Source organism: Maniola hyperantus, chromosome 8 (assembly GCF_902806685.2).
Source record: "Maniola hyperantus chromosome 8, iAphHyp1.2, whole genome shotgun sequence".
Classification (NCBI taxonomy): Eukaryota; Metazoa; Arthropoda; class Insecta; order Lepidoptera; family Nymphalidae; genus Maniola; species Maniola hyperantus.
The window spans coordinates 11,742,795-11,762,406 of NC_048543.1; the positions used below are offsets into that span (position 1 = coordinate 11,742,795).

Sequence of the window (19,612 nt, forward strand, 5' to 3'; positions counted from 1 at the left end):
AAAGTGTGTCTGTCTGTCTGTCTGCTAGCCTTTGGCAGCCCAACCGTTCAACCGATTTTGACGAAATTTGGTACAGGGATAGCTTGCATCCCGGGAAAGGACATAGGCTACTTTTGATCCCGGAAAATAAGACCATAGGATTTTTTAAAAACCTAAATCCACGTGGACGAAGTCGCGGGCATCATCTAGTGCTAGAATAAGAAATATTTTTTTGTTATAAATTTTTCTCGCTCATCATCGTCATCATCATCAACTGTTAGACGTGCACCACTGGACTGGTCCACGTCTCATGTATATAGAGACTTCCATACACCACAATTTTACGCCGCCTGAATCCAGCGGTTCTCTACAACTCGCTTAATGTCATCCGTCCACCTAGTGGGGGGTCTTATAACGCTGCGCTTTCAGGTGCGAGGTCGCCACTTCAGCAATTTGGAACCCAACATCTATCGACCTTTCGAATTATGTGACATGCCCATTGCCAGTTCAGCTTCACAGGTCTACTCTAGTTCTCCTACAGATCTCCTAATTTCTGATTTGATCACGTAGAGAAACACCAAGCATACCTATCTCCATCTCCCACTGAGTGACTCTGAGCTTTCTTATGAGACCCATAGTTTCTTGAGAGCGGTGATAGCTCAGTGGTTAAGACGTCGGCCTCCTATTTGAGGGGTTCGGGGTTCAATCCCAGGCAAGCATTATGTGCGTTCTTGCTTTAACGGTAAAGAAAACATCGTGAGAAAACTTGCATGCTTGAGAGATCTCCATAATGTTCTCAAAGCTGTGTGAAGTCTGCCAATCCGCACTTGGCCAGCGTGGTGGACTATGGCCTAAGCCATTCTCATTCTGAAATGCGAGGTCCGTGCTCAGTAGTGGGCCAGCGCGCTGTGGGTTGATGATGATGGTACTATAAAAACCAAGCGAGAAAAATTCTAACTAAAAATGTATAAAAAAGATAGTAATTAGCAATAAGCAATCGAAAAACGTTAATTTCAGTTTATAAAATTATATAGGTACTTATCTAATGAATTTTGCAATTCATTTGAAAGATTTCACTTTTTTAATCTTTTTCACAAATATCCAAAACGCATGATACTGTAGCCGCTATGTTAATTCTGACTGTGACGTCACATGGATAGATGTAATGTATTTCACCGTTGTTGCTTACCAATCCGTGTGACCAGTGGCGTGCAACTCATAGAGGCATAAAAGCGCTGCTTACCCAAGAAATAGTTAACTCGGTTGAAATTGCTCAATGCTCATTATTCTTTGACTGGCTTACCTAACTACTGCTTACCCTGGCTTTAAACCCTATGCACGCCACTGCGTGTGACGTCATGACAGCCCATGAACCTAAAAAGTGGCGGATACCGTTTCGCGGAGAAATTACAAACGCATTTTTACTTATCGATCGAATAAAATTTTTGTAATTTTTTTGGTAGTTTATTATCACTTTGAGAATATTATAAAAATTTATGATTTTATTTTTTGACTGCGGGACCTTAAAAAGCTTTGAACAACAAACCTGTATTTTAATATAACGTGTATCTTTTCGCCAAAGTTCTGTTAGTTGCGACGTGAATCTCTTCGAAGCAATGCGCATTGTGTAGGACATAATATTATTACTCGACACTATTAAAACTAATAAATAGCTTACATCTATACATATTACAAAAATAATGTTTAAGTTCCCGCATCTTTCATCTGATTTGAGTCACTTTGTACAGTTGCTGTCGACACTTCGGCAGTTGTAGTTTTCTAACAAAGTAAAATCAAGTGCAGTAATAGCTGGTGTCGTGAGAGTCGCATTGCAATTTGCAACGCAAGCATCAACTAAGTATATATTAGTACTCGTGTATCATTTTTAATTAGGTACAGTCAATAAATATATTATTATATACATAAATAGGTACGCGATCTCAATTATTATGACTTAAGTCAAGCTTTCAGTATAAAGAAGAGAGCAAATTGCTTTTTATCATCGAATGAACAGGTTGTGAGGTTGTGAGTTTGTGAGGTTGTGACTTGTGAGTGAAGTTGTAAGTACAAAAAATAAACTTTATGTGATATCATAAGCAGGTACAATGGTGAAGAAAATTATAAATACAGTGTCGAAAACAATTGATGAAATTGGAAATAATGAAGTGGATTTGGATCAAGCACTTAATGTGGCAGGTAAGCGAAATCTCGATATGGTACGTTATTTTATATTTTGTTTTGTAAAACATCATCATCATCAACAACCCATCGCCGGCCCACTACTTAACACGGGTCTCCTCGGATAGTAGACCGTTCAAACAGACAGACAGACAGTCATTTTTTTTTAAACATGTGATTCAGTTATGGTACAGTTCAAATAACCATATGACTTATGAGCCTAATATGAGGTAGGTACCTAGTTATTTCGATATTTCAGACAAACATATAGATTAGTAGGTAAAGATATAAATCACTACTTAGTACTGGGTTAGTCCTACTACTAGGTTTATTTTAGGTGCTTTATACCGCCTATCTATAAGCATAGACGATTCTACATACTAATTAGGTGTCTTTAGATTTTGCCGGTTCACTCGCAGGTTTTTCGTGAGGTATTTCGTTCAAGAATAACAAGTTTCTAATTTAGGTACCTACTATAATTATTATGCAAAAATTTATATCTGGTTTTTCTTGGTGTAATCTAAAATTTGTGACGATTGATAAATTATATATTACTGAGAATAAGTAGGTAGGTAGGTACGTACTTAATTTAACTGCTTTTTTTTTTTTTTTTTTTAATTTATTATTAACATACAAGAAAATTTACATATAATAGGTAGTACGCATTGTAAAAAAACCACAGAGGTTTGACCCTCAATGCGTACGTCTGCGCATTACATCATGCCTACTTTTGTCAAAAAAAAACAAAATTAGAAATAAGAAAATTAGAATTACTATATTATAATATACTAACTTAATGTTAAAAACAAAGAACATATAATACATATACCTACACATATATGTATATACATACATATATGCATATACACACACATGCAGATACACATATAATTTAACAGGTGACATTATTATTTATGTATTATACGTGCGACTATTATATCGTCACGACAGGAGCCAAGGAGATATCCCCGACGCAACCCGGCATGCTCATAGGTTGCCAAGGAAGTATCCCTTCAGCTTCCGTTTAATATTCGTTCGCGTTACCTTTTCCGCCAGAGAAGAAGGCAGCTGATTTAAAAGGCGAGGTATAATAAAACCCGTAGTTCTTTCACCGTATACATTGTTTGCCCGCGCAATGTGCAACCGGTTTGCAGTTATCGCCCGTGTATGTATGGGATGTACATGTATTATATAACCTCTCGTTCTCGTTAGATCACGAAAAGTTAGTTTGTCGGCAAAAGATGTGAGTTGAACTTTCAATTCTTAGTTTTTAATGAAGATAAGCAGAAAGGGATAGAAAAATATATATTATTTTCTGTAAATACTGTCTGTACATAATATAACTAAGAATATCTAGAAATCTACTAATGTGTTTTATAAGTGTATGTAAATATTACTATTATTATGTATTTAATCTTACGTGGTTTTGTGTCCCGTTGTGTACACTTTTGTTCGAAAGATAAAGCAACTAAGTAAGTATTTTATAATAATCATGATCACCTTCATTAATTTACAATTTTGTTTTTTGATTAAAAAGCGTTATATTTACATTATTTTTTCTAGGTATCGGCTGGTATAGCATAAAATACAGTCTTACACTGGCCATGTTCCTGATAGCCGCAATTATTGAACCGGTGGGGTACTCATTCCTGCTGCCCGCCGCTAAATGTGACCTTCAGATGACGAACTCGCAGCGCGGGTTCATTGGGTCCGTTCCTTACATCGGTATGATAATAACTCTCTGTCATTCTTTCCCTCTAATAAAGCTTCAGTCATAGATGATACACACTGCATGTTGAAAGCGTCTCGCTCGCGCTGATTGTAAACAAAGTTTTATTTGGGTAGGTAGGTAAAATTTACGTGGGTCATTAGTCATTACACTCGCGATTCGCACTAATTACCTATATATATAATTTGAATAACACATCCTCAGGGCATTTGCTTCACCGAAGAAGTCATCAAAGGTTCCTTGTGTATCCTTTGTTGAAATCCATGATACACAGAGAACAGCAAGCTTATTTTACTACAATCCACTAGAACTGCTTGCGAAATTCAACAATTTGATTTATTTTCATGTGCACAATGTTTCGATGCACAGTTAGTATTTTGGTGTAACATTAGAATAATAATAGAAATAAAATTATTCAAATCCTTTATCCTCTTATTTTCAGGTATAGTTTTAACATCATTCCCGTGGGGCTACCTCGTGGACACCCGCGGAAGAAAGTGGATGATTATCTACAGCTCAGTCGCCGCGGGTGTATTCGGCATACTCGCAGCTTTCATGCCCGATCTCATTAGTTTTACATTCTTCAAATTTTTATCTTCTCTATGGTAAGAAATGTTAAATGCCAGAGTTTAGGGTGTAAAGTAAAGGGTGTCGGCGCGCGAGTCGTAAAATTGAAGAGGCATTGCAATGCTTGCCCGATTATTGTGATTGCCTGATTTTTTCAGCATAGCTTGTCCAGCTGCCGTGCCATACTCCTTCATCGGTGAAATATTGCCAGCAAGGTACAGAGATATTACACTGTCCATCACCAATGCCATGCAAATATCTGGAGCTGCCATGGTACCTTGTAAGTTGTTTTTCTAAGTTCATTTATTATGGATATATACACGTATGTATATACGTATATACCTATCATGACTGTCGAGCTCAATAGGCACATTGCATTTTTTTTAATAAATATGTACAGTACACGGCAGAAAGTAATGTACATCGACATTTAGAAGGAAATAGCAGATTTGTAGAGCGTTATCCCTGCCATTGAGGCAGACGAAACGTCATATAGGTATGAGTTACAGAGACAACGCTCTACAAAGCCAAAAGGTCATTCTAAAGGCCGATGTACATTATTTTCGGCCGCATACTGTACCTACATTTTACGAAGAATGCAAAACCAACCTGAGAGGCTCAGAGTATAGTTCGTTTAAAACAATTAGGTAAATAGACCGAGTAGAAATGGTAAATATCATCGTGGTGTGGTGAACTATGGCTTAAACCATTTTCAATCTGATAGGAGACCCGTTGTCAGTAATGGACCGGGGATGGGTTGAAATGGTGATGATGATAATCTCTCTGGAAATAACGCACTGAGTGCCTACGTTGGACCATTCCAAGAGTGAATAGGCATCTTCTAAAGTTCTAGTCTTATATGCGCTCCATCTTAGGCTGCATCAATACTTGCCAGCAGGTCTGATGATCATGATATTTTATACCTACGACCTTTAATTATTTCAGTAGTTCGGCATTCAACGAAACATGAATTAAGGCTTTTTCCTGGAGAAACAACGTTTTTCCTCTTGAAAACCTACACGTTTTAAAGCAGGCAGGCCAGTGGCCTCAAATTGAAGGGTGATGATATGTCAAATTAAGGACGCAACACGCTTTAATTTTTATGTAGCCTAAGCCTACAGTATATAGGTATTATACTTAGTATATATACTAGCTTATGCCCGTGACTATCCAGGTATTCCAGACCAGTTGGACAGCGGTTTAGGATACGTGCGCAGGGTCGAACCTCCAGAACTTGGAACCTTTGTAGAAGTAGATTTTTTCATACTAAAGCTGCACCTATATTGTCTGGGATGCCAGTGAAACCTGGAAGGATAAGATTATTAACCTTCTAACATTTTCAGTATTGGCGTGGGCGATATTACCACTCGATTTTCGAGTCAACTTTGGCTTGTACGAGTTCCGACCATGGAGATTGCTTGCTATCTTATACTCGAGCTCGTTCCTCATAAGTGCCGCTATGCTGTCCTTCGGCCCAGAGAGCCCCAAATACCTGGTCTCGCAGGGCAGGCACGACGAGTCGTTGCAAGTCTTGACGAAAATATACTCTGGGAATAAACAGCAACCGGCTGAAAATTATCCTGTAAGGACGTGTCATTTGTTTTTTTATATTACTTATTCATCAAATAGGTTTTTGTATGAACGAGGTGAAGTCTAGTATGGTAGTTAGTGACAATATCAGTCTGCACTGCACTGCTGACGTACTAGCGTACGCAAATTTTAACATAATAATATTAAAATACAATTAGATAATTTATATCTACCTAGTTAAGTATATTAATATAATATGTACTTATTTTCAGCTACAATTTTTCAAATTTGAATGAAGGAAATTATGTTTAAAAAAAATTCCAGGTGAGAAGATTGAAATTGCCAACGCAGGACCAAAAGGAAAAGCCTCCTTTCCTGCAGTCTCTAGTGACACAAACAGTGCCTTTACTCAAACCACCGTATGTGAAATGGATGGCTCTAAACGGAACCCTATTTTTCGGATTATTTGCCACGTAAGTTATCAATTTCATGTTTTACCTGCCTACGAAAGGGTTATGTTATTATGTCATCTGTTACGTCGAATCCCCTAAACTATTTTTTGGTTCTTATGAATGAGGTGGAGTCGGCTTCATAAATCGTCATAAAAAACTATATGACTACCCACTGCCCATATTATAAATGCTAAAGTGTGTTTGTTTATTGTTTTGTCTTTCAATCACGCCACAAACAGAACAGCGGATCGATGTAATTTTTTGCATGTACATAATATTTATATAAGTAGTTAAAGACCTGGAGAGTGACATAAGCTATTTTTTATTCCGGAAAATCAAAAAGCTTCCACGGGATTTTTAAGAATCTAAATCCACGCGGACGAAGTTGCGGGCAGCAGCTACTCAAGAATAAAATGAACTCAGAAGGGCTCACTTGAAAGTTTTATTATGAACCCATCTCATAATCGGTTTCTACATGGCATCGTACCAAAACGCTGAATCGTTTGGCTACTAGCTATAGCCGAAACTTCTTAAGTACCGGAATTCAGACCAAAGACAGCTCAGAAGTATGAATTTCCCAAGGTTTTTAAAAATATTATTTGCTTAGTTAGTGTTAGTAGGTAACGTTAGAGATTCAACAAAACATAATCATTATTTTTTGTTTCGTTTAATTAAAAATTAGGTAATTCCAAATATGCAATTCGCACGTAATTTGTAGTTATGACCTTATGCCCAAAAGGAAAAAAAACGCGAAGCAACGAATGAATACTTTAATACTTATTAAATGTGTTTGCAAGTAATTTTTCCGAAACAGCTACCTATTCTGCTGGTCAAATTGATCAAGTGATCAATTCGAGTAAGCGCAAATCACAAATGTATCGACGTTAACCTGCATGCCTAAGAGTTCTCCATAAAATTCCCAATTCGCACTTGGCCAGCGGGATGACTATCGTCTATAAACCCTTCTCATTCTGAGACGTGAGGGTGACCTGTGTTTAATAATGGGCTAATCTAAATATACTTATAAAAGGAAAAGCTGACTGACTGATCTATCAACGCACAGTTCAAACTACTGTGAAACTACTGGACGGATCGGGCTGGGCATGCAGATAGCTGTTATGACGTAGATATCCGCCAAGAAAAGATATTTAAAAATTCAATCCCTAAGAGGGTAAAATAGGGGTTTGAAATTTGTGTAGTCCACGCCAACGAAGTCACGAGTATAATAAGCTAGTAATGTATATTTTTAATTCCATTACAAGTTGGCCCTTGACTGCCCTGGTGGTAAGTGACGATGCAGTCTAAAGTGGTAGCGGACTAGCTTGGAAGGGGTATGGCAGTTTTTGTTACACCCATACCACACCTCTTATCTGTTTCTAGACAGCAATGCTTAATCGCTTGGCGGCGACATTCTTTTTCTATCATTGTGTATGAGGGCTAGCAGAACGACCTCTCGACATAATTTATTGTAAGTAGGTACACTTTGTATAAGCGCGTGATGAGCCTATAGACGGGTAGGACCGCCATATGGTAGGTACTTAAAGTTTGCGAGATTTTTGGCAGGATTATTTTTTCGGAATATTACCGCCGCGGACGATTATTATGCCATTGGCCTTTTATTTATGTCTCTACCCGCGACAGCGTATGGAAATTTTTGAGGATAAGGATGACGTTGACGTAAAAACCAAGGCTCTCAACGACGCTGCTGGCATTTTTTATTCAGAGACGAGTCAGCACTTGAGTGCAATCTCACCTGGTGGAAAGTGATGATGCAGCCTAAGATGGAAGTGGGCTAACCTGGAAGAGTATGGCAGTTTTTATTAAACCCATAAACCCCATTGGATTCTACATGGCATCGTACCGGAAGCTAAATTGCTTGGCGGCACGGCTTTGTCAGTGAAGTGGTAACTAGTGGTGCTGGTAGGTGGTCGAAGCCTCCCACCAGACCAGACCAGAGGAAATTTAGAAATTATGAAATTCCTAATTACCTTCCGGGAATCGAACTCGGTGCCTCCAACGCTCTGCATGCAGGTTTCTTTACAATATTCTACTTCACCGTTAAAGCCACTAGCAAGTGATATCATCCGAAAAGTTAGGGATGCATGCCGGCATCGAAATCCGGACCTCTCAAATAGGAGGTCGAAGTCTTAACTACTAGGCTACCACCTCTTCCTACTTATATATTATTACAAGCTTATTCCCGCGACATCGCCCGCATGGACCACGCAAATTTCAAACCCCTGTTTTACCTCTTTAGGGGTTGAATTTTCAAAAAGCCGTTCTTAGCCGATCCGTCCGGTAGTTTGAGCTGTGCGTTAATAGAGTCAGTCAGCTCTTCCTTTTATTATAGATTTTCTACTTAAACTTTTTTTTTGTTTTAGAGTGAATGGCCTGTATATGTGGTTACCAGATGTCCTCAACAGAGTCTTGTCAGGGAATAGTGGCGGTTTGACCGCCTGCGGAGTTATTGCTCAGAGACTAAACGAGGTAGGTAGGTATATATTTTTTGGTTCCATGCTGGTTTACGATATCTACCCACTAACTGAATTTAATAAAATTATTTCGGGTCCTTTACAAACTACTGTAGGAGTGTATTCGGAGCCCATTCCATACAAACAATCAAACTCAACGAAATGTAGCTACACCCTAGATAAAACTAGGTACCTAGCTAGTTTCTTTTGTTATTCTTAAAAATACATAAGAGTTTTATAAAGTGATACGGACTCAAAGATTCTAGCTATAAAACTTTATGATTACCTACTCTGTCTGATAAGGACATTACGACATGTATTTTAGATTGAGATTATGAAAAAATAGATTTTGCACGACGTAGCTGTAAAAATAATAGTTTCAGTTTGATGGAATTTCTGAAAATCCTGCTTTAGTTAAAGCCCACAAAATCTTGATTTTTGACAAATTGGTTAGAGATTTACGCTCTTTACGTCAGCCAAATTATTTGTGTACAGTACGCGGCTGAAAGTAATGTACACCGACCTTTAGAAGGAGATAGCAGATTAAGAGCACTGTCTCGGTCGTTGAGACCGACAAAACGTCATATAGGTATGAGTGACAGAGACGACGCTCTACAAAGCCGAAATGTCATTCTAAAGGCCGATGTACATTACTTTCGACCGCGTATTGTACCTGCTTTATTTTCATCAATCATTTTTTACTTTTCAGACGGCTGTGAAAAACGCAGTATGCGATGACTCAATACAACCCATAACGTATATGATAAATACGACCGCCACCATTTCTTGCGCCTTAATCGCTCTAGGGGTCAGCAGTACCATCAAATTACTGGGAAAGAAGACCCTACTGATCTTAGTCTATTTGATTATAGGCTTGTGTTGTATATTCATCAATGTGGTTACTCAAGACGTATTGTTTGCGATACTGCTCTCCTCGCTACCACTTATGGCACTTGCAATCGGGCCTGTAAATGCGTTTGCTGTGGAGATGTATCCTACAAATTTGAGGTAAGTAGGTACAGTAGCCGGCAAAAATATTGTACATCGACCTTTAGAATGAGATTTCGGCTTTGTAGATGTCTCTATCACTCATACCTACGTGCCGTTTGAAACGCTCTACCAAACCGCTGTCCCTTACTAAAGATGGGTGTACAATATTTTCTGCCGCGTACGATTCTGTTTTAAAGAAGACTTATATTTTTCCATTTTGGATAGAAGCAAGCGTTATTTTATGGAAGCCCACAAAGAATTAAGCTCATCATCATCACAGACGTCCACTGCTGGACATAGATCTTTTGTAGGGGCTTCCACACACCACGGTCTAGCGCAGGAAATTATTGTCTGCCAATCAGCACTAGGCCAACGTGGCAGACTATACAATTCTCATTCTGACGTTCAGTAGTGGACTGGCAATGGGTTGATCATGATGATGACTTAAATTGTTAAGGTGAATAAATAATAATCTAAATATATAAAAGAGAAATACCACTCACTCACTGACTGACTGACTGACTGACTGACTAATCACGAAATCTCAGAAACTATAAAGCCTACAAACTTGAAATTTGGAAGGTAGGTTCTTTCTAGGACGTAGGTGTCAGCTAAGAAACGGTTATGAAACATTCCCCCCCTAAGGGTGCGGAAGGGGGGGGTTTTTATAGAAAAGTTTTAACAATTGATTTTTACTTGAAATTTGAAGGTAGGTATCAGATAAGAAAGGATCTAACTAAACCCCCCCCCCCCCCACTAAGGGAGTAAAATGGGGGTGGAAGGGTTATATGAAAATCCTGTTTTTGAAGTTAGAGATATGAAAATTGGCATTCAGGAGTTCTGGGTTCCGTGTCTGAGTGAGTAGGTAAGTGAGGCCTTTTGCAGCGGGAAAATTTCAGATCTCATGAGAAACCAGTACGCGGACGAAGTCGCGGGCATCTGCTAGTGGTTATACATAAGTAATATCTGTAGAACGTAATATTTTTCTTGCAGAGGAATGGCCATAAGTCTTTCCATGATGGTCGGACGGATAGGTTCCATAGTGGGCACGAATGTCGCCGGGCTGTTGATCAACGCTGTGTGCGAGGTTACCTTCTATTTCTTCGGAGGGATGTTGTTATGTACGTATCTTTACATTAGCATGGGTATGTATGTACACATAAGTACTGATAATGATTCTAATACATAATTATTAAAATGTTTCAGTTTGTGCAGCCCTCGCATTGCTGCTGCCGAAATCGAAAAGGAAGCCGACCGAGAAGAAACAGTATGACGTCACACACCTTTAACGAAGAAAAAGTTGGTTAAAAATACATAATGTTATTATTATAACGAATAAAATAGTGATATTATACATTACGTAGTTAAATCATGACTTTGATTAATCTCTTTGTCACCAAAGCCTATGAAAGTAGTTTTTAGGGTTCCGTACCTCAAAAGGTAAAACGGAACCCTAATAGGATCACTTTGTTGTCTGTCTGTCAAGAAACCTACAGGGTACTTCCCGTTGACCTAGAATCATGAAATTTGGTAGGTAGATTGGTCTTTTATAGCTGGTATTAGGGGAAAAATCTGAAAACTGTGAATTTGTGGTTATCTTACACAAAAAAATTAAATTGTGGTCATAAACTAATCATTAGGATTTTCAATTTTCGAAGTAAAACTATATCAAGTGGGGTATCATATGAAAGGGCTTCACTTGTGCATCCTAAAACAGATTTTTATTTATTTTTATGCATCATAGTTTTTGAATTATCGTGCAAAATGTCGAAAAAATACGACTATAGTACGGAACCCTCGATGCGCGAGCCTGACACGCACTTGGCCGGTTTTTTTTTAGTGACCAACTTTTCTTTCTGCTTTTGAGTTTTACAGAATACGTGGAGTATGAAGTACCTACCAACCAAATAATAGATCACTGGTGCACACAGACAGAAGTATGTTAGCTTAACCAGCTATAAGGGCTATATGCTTGATGTTACTTACAATTACTTAAAAGTATGTAAATAATTTATACCTACTAAATACTCTCTATCTCGTAGATGTAAGTACTTAAAATTTATCTTACTGACGTTCCAATAAGCAGCCTTTGTACTGGCAAAAAGCAGACCCATAGAGCAGAAACAAAGAGGAGATGTTGTATTAAGATTTCCCTATGAAATATCGAGTGACATTTTGCGGGGTGAGGGGTTGTGGAACGCCGCCCACTTCTCAATTTTCCATCTGCGGGTTAGTAGCAAAACTACTCGCTTAGCGACCTAACATCGATATATTGATGTCACTACATAGTTCAGCTATCTCACACTAGATGTCAATAATCTAGAACTATTTTAATAATTACGTATAAAATTACTTACAAATGAAATGTGATACCATTCATAGCATCAGAACGTCTGTCTGAATAACTCTGACACGATAAAACACAACACTTCATCCTTTTGTTCTTAAAAACGCGAAAACACACCGATAATACGAGTCTCAATATATGTGAACCTGACGAACGCAGACAGCATACTAACTAAGGCCCCGCCCACAGTGATGACGTCAGGACCTAGTTGAAAATCACAGTGCACAGTTGCTTAGGCCAACTCCTCTTTGTTTCTGCTCTATGAGCAGACCTCAATCTGCCTCAATTTCAAGGATAACTACTAAACTATAATTTTATAATTATTGTAACATCGGCCGTCGACTTCGTATTTGGCGCGGTTTTTTTGGCGCCCTCGTACTTGATATGCTAATCATAGACAAACCCATATTTTTTATATCATTGTGTTGCCATGACATTTGCCAAACATTAGCCCAACCGTCATCCAATAGTCCAATATGGACCAATCTAAGGGACCAACCAAGCCAGTCAAGCCCAGAGATTATGTCAAGCCCACACACTCGCCTTGCAAAATTAAAATTGACTTTGATAGTAGACAACGAGAAGAGACCATACTCAGTGGAGACATCGACATATTATTAGTTATTATTATACATAGTATATGTTATTGGCAAAGAATTTCTAAGTATTAATTAAATGATTATTGATAAATGATAATATTGAGCTAGATCTAATTAAAATAGTTAAAAACTTCTTGGTAAAGATAATTGGTTAAAACATGCACAATTCACTAGACTCTGATAGCGAGGACGAGCTGCCTCCAGGTTGGGAAGAGAAGTCCACAGAAGATGGTAACGTTTATTTCGTAAAGTAAGTAAGAAGTTTTAATTTTCTATTTCTCTTATGACACGATTTTTATAGTTTTAAGGTAAATTTTAGGCACTAAGCCTACGTAATTGCTTTTGCTATTACTTTTTTAAATTTATTAGGTAGGTAACCAACAAACGAAGTAAGATATGAACAATGATATCTTATCTCAACAATGGCTAAAATTATGCAAATTGTGGAACCAACTTCCTTCGGTAGTGACCCTACTTTGAGTACTTTGCTTATTTAAGGTTTATTCAAGGGACTTATCAACAAATTACTAAAAAGCTGACAACGCATTGGCGCGAGTGGTTACTCTATTGTATATGTACATGGGCAGTGGTTAAAAACATTGAAAAACATTGTTTTTTTATATTACAGCACTTCTAATAATAAAACACAGTGGACCCATCCACGAACAGGGCATAAAAAAGTAATTCCCAAAGACTTGCCCTTTGGTTGGACGAAAACCATGGATGAAAATGGAAAACCACTGTACATTCAACAAGAAACTGGAAATAAATCTTATGTAGATCCAAGATTAGCTTTTGCAACAGAGGAAAAGAAGCATCTTCATGATTTTCGCCAAAGATTTGATGGGTCGACCACAGCTTTTCAAGTAAGTAATGTTTGTTTTATAAACTAGCTTATCCCCAAGACTTTGTCTACGTAAACTACAGAAATTTCAAACCCCTAGCTTACCCCTTAGGGGTTGAATTTTCAAAAAAAAATTCTTAGCGGACATCTACGTCATAATTGCTATCTGCATGCCAAATTTCAGCCCGATCTGTGCAGTAATTTGAGCTGTGCGTTGATAGATAAGTTAGTCTTCTTTTCCTTTTATAGATTACTAGCATATGCTCACGACTTTGTCCGCGTGGACTTCACAAATTTCAAACCCCCCTTAGAGGTTGAATTTTCAGAAATCCTTTCTTAGCGGATGCCTACGTCATAATAGCTATCTGCATGCCAAATTTCAGCCCGATCCGTTGTGTGTTGATAGATCAGTCAGTCACCTTTTCCTTTTATATATTTAGAAGACTAACTGATGCCAGCGACTTCGTACATGTGGATTTAGGTTTTTAAAAATCCTGTGGGAACTCTTTGATTTCCCGGGATAAAATCTTTGTCAATCTCCAGGTCTTCAACTATATCCATGCAAAAAATTATGTCGATCCATTGCTCCATTGCGACGTGATTGAAGGACAAACAAACACACTTTAGCATTTATAATATGGGTATTGACTAGATGATGCCTGCAATGTTAGCTGTGTTAACATAGATTTTTTTAAATCTGATGGGAACTCTGATTTTCTAGGACCTAAGGAAAGTAACCTATGTGTTCATATAGATAATACAGTGTATAATAAGGTATCTCTATCAAGCATTTTTTTCTATATACTGTTCTATTTACAGGTTTTACATGGTGTAGATTTATCTGGTAAATATGCACTTATAACAGGCTGCAATGCTGGCATTGGTTATGAAACAGCCAAGTCCCTGGCGAGGCACGGCTGCAACATATTATTGGCCAATCGCAACATGGAAGCTACGCAGGTGGCTATTGAACAAATTGTCAAAGAAACTAATATATCTGAAGAGAATTTGAAAGCAATACATTTAGACTTGAGCTCATTGAAAAGTGTAAAACAATGTGCAATGGCTGTGAAGACTGTTTTTTCTGAGTGAGTATCTTTTTCACAGATTTGTTTTTAGGGTTCCGTACCTTAAAAAGAAAAAAGGAACCCTTATAGGATCACTTCATTGTCAGTTTGTGTTTGTCTGTCTTGTCTGTCAAGAAACCTAAAAGGTACTTGGAATCATGAAATTTGGCATTTAGATAGATCTTATAGCAAACATAAGGGGAAAGTGACCATTATTTTTGCAAATAAAGATTATTTATTTTTAAAGATTTTTTATTTAAAATGTTACTGGCACTTTAAAAATTCTGTACCATTTCTCATCAGATTTCACCTATAAACATTTTTGTAACATATACGAACATAAAAAGTAGTCTTAGTCGACTTACACTTAGCATTTATGAAGCAAAGTGAAAGTAATTTTACCTAAATCTGTTTTAGTGTTTAAACTATAGTGAGTGATCGTGAATAAAGCCGGTTTGTCGAACATGTATAAATCTGTTTTTTTTTAATCTTCAGCCAGCTTGACATATTGATATTAAATGCTGGTGTGTTTGGTCTGCCCCATGAGGAGACAGAGGACAAGCTAGACAGGACCTTCCAAGTGAATCATCTCTCTCACATGTATCTTGCGTTACTGTTGGAACCCCTGCTGAAGAAGGGCTCTAGGGTGGTGTTTGTGTCATCAGAGTCACACAGGTATGAAACCTTCCTCAACTTCCTCAACTAGCAGTTTGCCCAGAGCATTGGACAAAAAGTATCCTGTCCGACGTCTGTCTCCAGGATGAAAGCTATCTTGATGCTAAACAACAAAATTGGTGCATTGGTTGCAACTTGCAACTAAAACAGATCTATAACATGACACAAATTACAGATTAGCCCTCTAACAAATAAACCTGGAATAGCGGTGGAATAGTTATACTCTGTTTTGTCTTTTTTCTTCAAATGTCAAATTACTGATGACAGCGAAGAAGAAAATCTATAAAAAAAATCCATTATAGAGAAAGGTTTATTTTTATATAAACTTTTATGAGTGTTTTTGAATCATCACTGAATCTACCACTGGTTCAGAATGCCCTTTCTACCGAGAAGAACCAGCAAGAAACTCGGCGATGGCTGTCAATGTGATTTTTTGCATGGGTGTAGTTAAAGACCTGGTGAGTGACATAGGCTACTTTTTATCCCGGAAAACCAAAGAGTTCCCAAGGGATTTTAAAAACCTAAATCCACGCGGACGAAGTCGCGAGCATCAGCTAGTATATTATAATTATTAAAAATATATTAAGACTAGCTTATGCTCGCGACTTCGTCCGCGTGAACTACACAAATTTCAAACCCCTATTTCACCCCCTTAGGGGTTGAATTTTCAAAATCCTTTCTTTTAGCGGATGCCTACGTTATAATAGCTATCTACAATTTCAGCCCGATCGGTCCAGTAGTTTGAGCTGTGCGTTGATAGACCAGTCAGTCAGTACCTTTTCCTTTTATATGTTTAGATTATATTTATTTTATAATATGTTTGGTTACAGAACAGCGAGTCTTAAAAACGTGTTTGTGAAACAGAACCTGGCGCATCCAAAAGATAATTACAGTGCCATGATAGCTTACGGCAATTCCAAGCTTTACAATGTTATTACAGCTATGGTTAGTGACAAGTTTTAATATTTTGGCACTTTTAAGTTTTAAAACAATTTTATCATTAATTATATCAGTACCCTTATTATAAATGCGAAAGTGTGTTTGTTGGTTTATTGGTTTTTTGGTTTGTCCTTCAATCACGTTGCAACAGTGCAACGGATTGACGTGACGCATGGGTATAGATACATACCTGGAAAGTGACATAGTAAATTAATATACATACAAGATATATACAATAACAAATATGTACAATTAGATCATTTTTAAACACAAATTTGGTAAATTTTTAGCTGAAATAAAAAGTTTAAATAATTAGTAGGTTTAGCACGGTTAGAATTATATACTTTATTTGTAACCACTTCATAACAAACTAACTCATTTATTTTTGTCACACAAACTCTAACTAACTCATTATAATTTAATTTAATGTAATTACTAACCTAACTCCCGTACAAATTCAATAGATATAATGTAAATGAGTGAACACTTAATAGGCATATTATGTACAAACTAGAAATAAGTAGCTAAGTAAAAATGTAAAAGCTGTTTGTGTTCCATAATAAAAAAAAATAATAAAAAAAAAAGTAAGTAAAGTAATAAATTGATTTTCCGGGATAAAAGTAGCCTATGTATGCTAATACCCTGGATTAATAATAATCTATCTCCATTCCATATTTCAACCAAATCCGTTATGTAATTTTCGTTTGAAAGAGTAACAAACATACACACAAACTTTCGCCTTTATAATATCAAGTGTGATAATATTAATTGAACTGATTACCTATTTACAAGTAATAAAAGGTAATACAATATATTTATTTAATGAAATATCATTAATTTCAGATTTTAAGTGAAGAATGGAAACAAAAGGGCATCTGTGTTAACTCTCTACACCCTGGTAACATGGTGTCCACAAATCTACCTAATAGTTGGTGGTTGTACAAACTACTATTCTTTGTAGTGCGCCCTTTTACGAAATCGCTAGCAAGTCTAAATTTATAAATACATATATAGAATAGAACTAGTTGACACCTGCCATTTTAAAATCTAAATCTGCGGATTAGATTTTTATTTTTTTTAAACCTGTGGAAGAACTCTTTGATTTTCAGGGATAAATTTCTAATTTTCTTATCCACAAAATGTAGTTTTACTCATAAATACATAGCATAATTTTGAAAAGCAACCGCAGAGTTTCTAACTAGATCTTCTCAGTAAGAAGGACTGCCAAACCAGAAGTTTCGTTTTGTTCGTGTGATGACTCGAAAGCACTTTAATTGAATAAAAAATCTACAGTGCGACAAGGCTCTCTTGGCACTTGAATGACATTGACAGGTGGGCACTTTAGGAGAACAAAGGCTTAGCATATTCAAACAAGAACAAAGGGGACACTTGACGGTAACGTTAGTTTCGATTTTCGCCACGCGCCAAGATAAGCCTTGTCGCACCGTATTTCTGTTAGTATAGCCTGACCATAAATATAAAAAACCTGCTCTGGGGGCGCCACTTCTATTATAGTGTATGGTCACTAAGTATATATTGTATAAATTAGTTCCACGAGTTCTCCGCAATATTGCGAGGTATCTTATTTTACTGGTCATGCTTTATCTATTTTTATCTGTTTCTCTTTGTTTTTCCAGCAACAAGCAGCCGCAACAACAGTTTACGTGGCAACCGCTTCCGAATTAGACGGAGTAACAGGTCTTTACTTCAACAACTGCTTCTACTGCGAGCCGGCCAGCTTAGCCAGAGACAAGGAGATAGCTTACGAGGTCTTCTCAATATCTCTCCGTATGATACAAGAGAGAATGGGCGCAGAGCTGATTCAACCATACATTGACAAATACTGTGATATGAAAGGAACGACTAAATAACATACAATGTGTATACAAAACGATGAACTCCTCCGACAAATCCTTATTGAAGAAAATATGATATCAAAGAGTTATGGGGAGCTAGAGAATGTGTATGTACATAAGATTTAAATATGCCATTAGAAAAATTGGCACATTTGAATTTAAGGCTCAGGCTTCACTGACCTACGTCGTGTACGTCGACCTTTAGAATGAGATTTCGGCTTTATAGAGCCTTGTCTCTGTCACTCATACCTGTCGTTTTATCGACCTCAACGACAGAGACAACGCTCTACAAAACCGTTATCTCTTTCTAAAGGTTGATGTAAGCACAAAAAAATTAACACTAATGCGATTTAAGAGAGACTTGTTTAAGTGGGTAGGTACGACAATAGTGTAATGGGTGGGATTTGAACCGGCGACCTTTCGGTTTTCAGTTTGCTCCTTCAACCGTTAAGCTATCGAGGCATTGCGTTGATGTATCAGTCAGTCAGTCAGCTTGCTTTTCTTTTTATGTATATTATTATAGATCACTCACGACTCACGAGTCACGATAGTTTAAACGCTTAAAAAGGTATACCTATCTATCTGTCTGTGCTACTTTTTCACAGCACATCCGCTTAACCCAATTTTTACGAGAGATAAATTCGCATCTCATAAACATTTTAGACTACATTTGATCCTGATTATCATATTTTTAATACCTAAATTCACGTGGACAAAGTTGCGGGCATCATCTAGCGCCTAATAAATTATGAATACTGCCTACCTACCTACCTATATTATGTGATGCATTTAAAATTTTGCAGTTACGATGTTTTTTATGATGTATGGAATTAATATTGTATGAAATGGTATTTAATTCGCAGTTGGCTATAATATTATAGCCTTATGTACAGAGTCTTAGCATAAAGTATTATTTTTATATAATATTATGTAGAATACTGCAATTAAAATTGTTTGGAAGTTATTGACGCTTTGTTTTATTATAATCCAGTCACCAGAGGATCTAGCTTTACGGCAAGGAACCTATTTCACTATAGTCCGGGGAGCTATACAGTCCAACGGTCAACACAAACTCCTTTATTTTATAAGACTTGTTGTAAAGGGGGGCCCTTATATGTATCGAGGAACTAGGGGGACCCGTGGCAGTTGCAGACTCTCGTAGAGAATAGTTCCTACTTTGGCTGTAGATCTTTCCTGTGTTATAAAGTTACCTCAAACGGTGGGGTAACTTTGTCATTATATGTAGCACAAAAGTCCGATTAAAAACATTTACAGCTATGCATATTTTCTTTTCTATTGTAAATTGTTTAGTAACCTAATTTTACAAATTATACCTTAAATAGTTTGCCACAGGCCGACATGGCAATCAGGGAATGAGGCGGGAACGCT

At 37.3% G+C, this 19,612-nt stretch overlaps 2 protein-coding genes across 4 annotated transcripts; both read left to right on the forward strand.

The window, feature by feature from the left end:
- The first annotated feature begins 1,594 nt into the window (after nt 1–1,594).
- LOC117984208 (synaptic vesicle glycoprotein 2B-like) lies at nt 1,595–11,249 on the forward strand. Of its 3 annotated transcripts, none has more exons than XM_034970828.2 (10): nt 1,595–2,175; nt 3,721–3,882; nt 4,329–4,491; nt 4,612–4,733; nt 5,797–6,035; nt 6,308–6,456; nt 8,817–8,922; nt 9,616–9,914; nt 10,890–11,017; nt 11,103–11,249. In XM_034970828.2, the coding sequence occupies exons 1-10, from the start codon at nt 2,085–2,087 to the stop codon at nt 11,183–11,185; spliced, it is 1,542 nt and encodes a 513-aa protein (XP_034826719.1). In that variant the 5' UTR covers nt 1,595–2,084; the 3' UTR covers nt 11,186–11,249. The 3 variants fall into 3 exon arrangements, with proteins under 3 accessions (XP_034826719.1, XP_069356241.1, XP_069356242.1); XM_069500140.1 differs by lacking the exon at nt 1,595–2,175 and adding an exon at nt 3,247–3,400; XM_069500141.1 differs by lacking the exon at nt 1,595–2,175 and adding an exon at nt 3,447–3,629.
- Nucleotides 11,250–12,857: 1,608 nt separating this feature from the next.
- On the forward strand, nt 12,858–19,191 carry Wwox (WW domain-containing oxidoreductase). Its single transcript, XM_034970833.2, has 7 exons — nt 12,858–13,092; nt 13,471–13,708; nt 14,506–14,774; nt 15,249–15,428; nt 16,259–16,373; nt 17,211–17,351; nt 18,005–19,191. The coding sequence occupies exons 1-7, from the start codon at nt 13,001–13,003 to the stop codon at nt 18,236–18,238; spliced, it is 1,269 nt and encodes a 422-aa protein (XP_034826724.1). The 5' UTR covers nt 12,858–13,000; the 3' UTR covers nt 18,239–19,191.
- Nucleotides 19,192–19,612: the final 421 nt, after the last annotated feature.

Coding starts and splice junctions, on each gene's coding strand:
- LOC117984208 (XM_034970828.2), top strand. CDS start 2,085: ATGGTGAAGAAAATTATAAATACAGTGTCGAAAACAATTGATGAAATT. Junction 6,457..8,816: donor TTTTTCGGATTATTTGCCAC/GTAAGTTATCAA, acceptor TTTTTGTTTTAG/AGTGAATGGCCTGTATATGT. Junction 11,018..11,102: donor CTTCGGAGGGATGTTGTTAT/GTACGTATCTTT, acceptor AAAATGTTTCAG/TTTGTGCAGCCCTCGCATTG.
- Wwox (XM_034970833.2), top strand. CDS start 13,001: ATGCACAATTCACTAGACTCTGATAGCGAGGACGAGCTGCCTCCAGGT. Junction 15,429..16,258: donor GTGTCATCAGAGTCACACAG/GTATGAAACCTT, acceptor GTTTGGTTACAG/AACAGCGAGTCTTAAAAACG. Junction 16,374..17,210: donor ACAATGTTATTACAGCTATG/GTTAGTGACAAG, acceptor CATTAATTTCAG/ATTTTAAGTGAAGAATGGAA.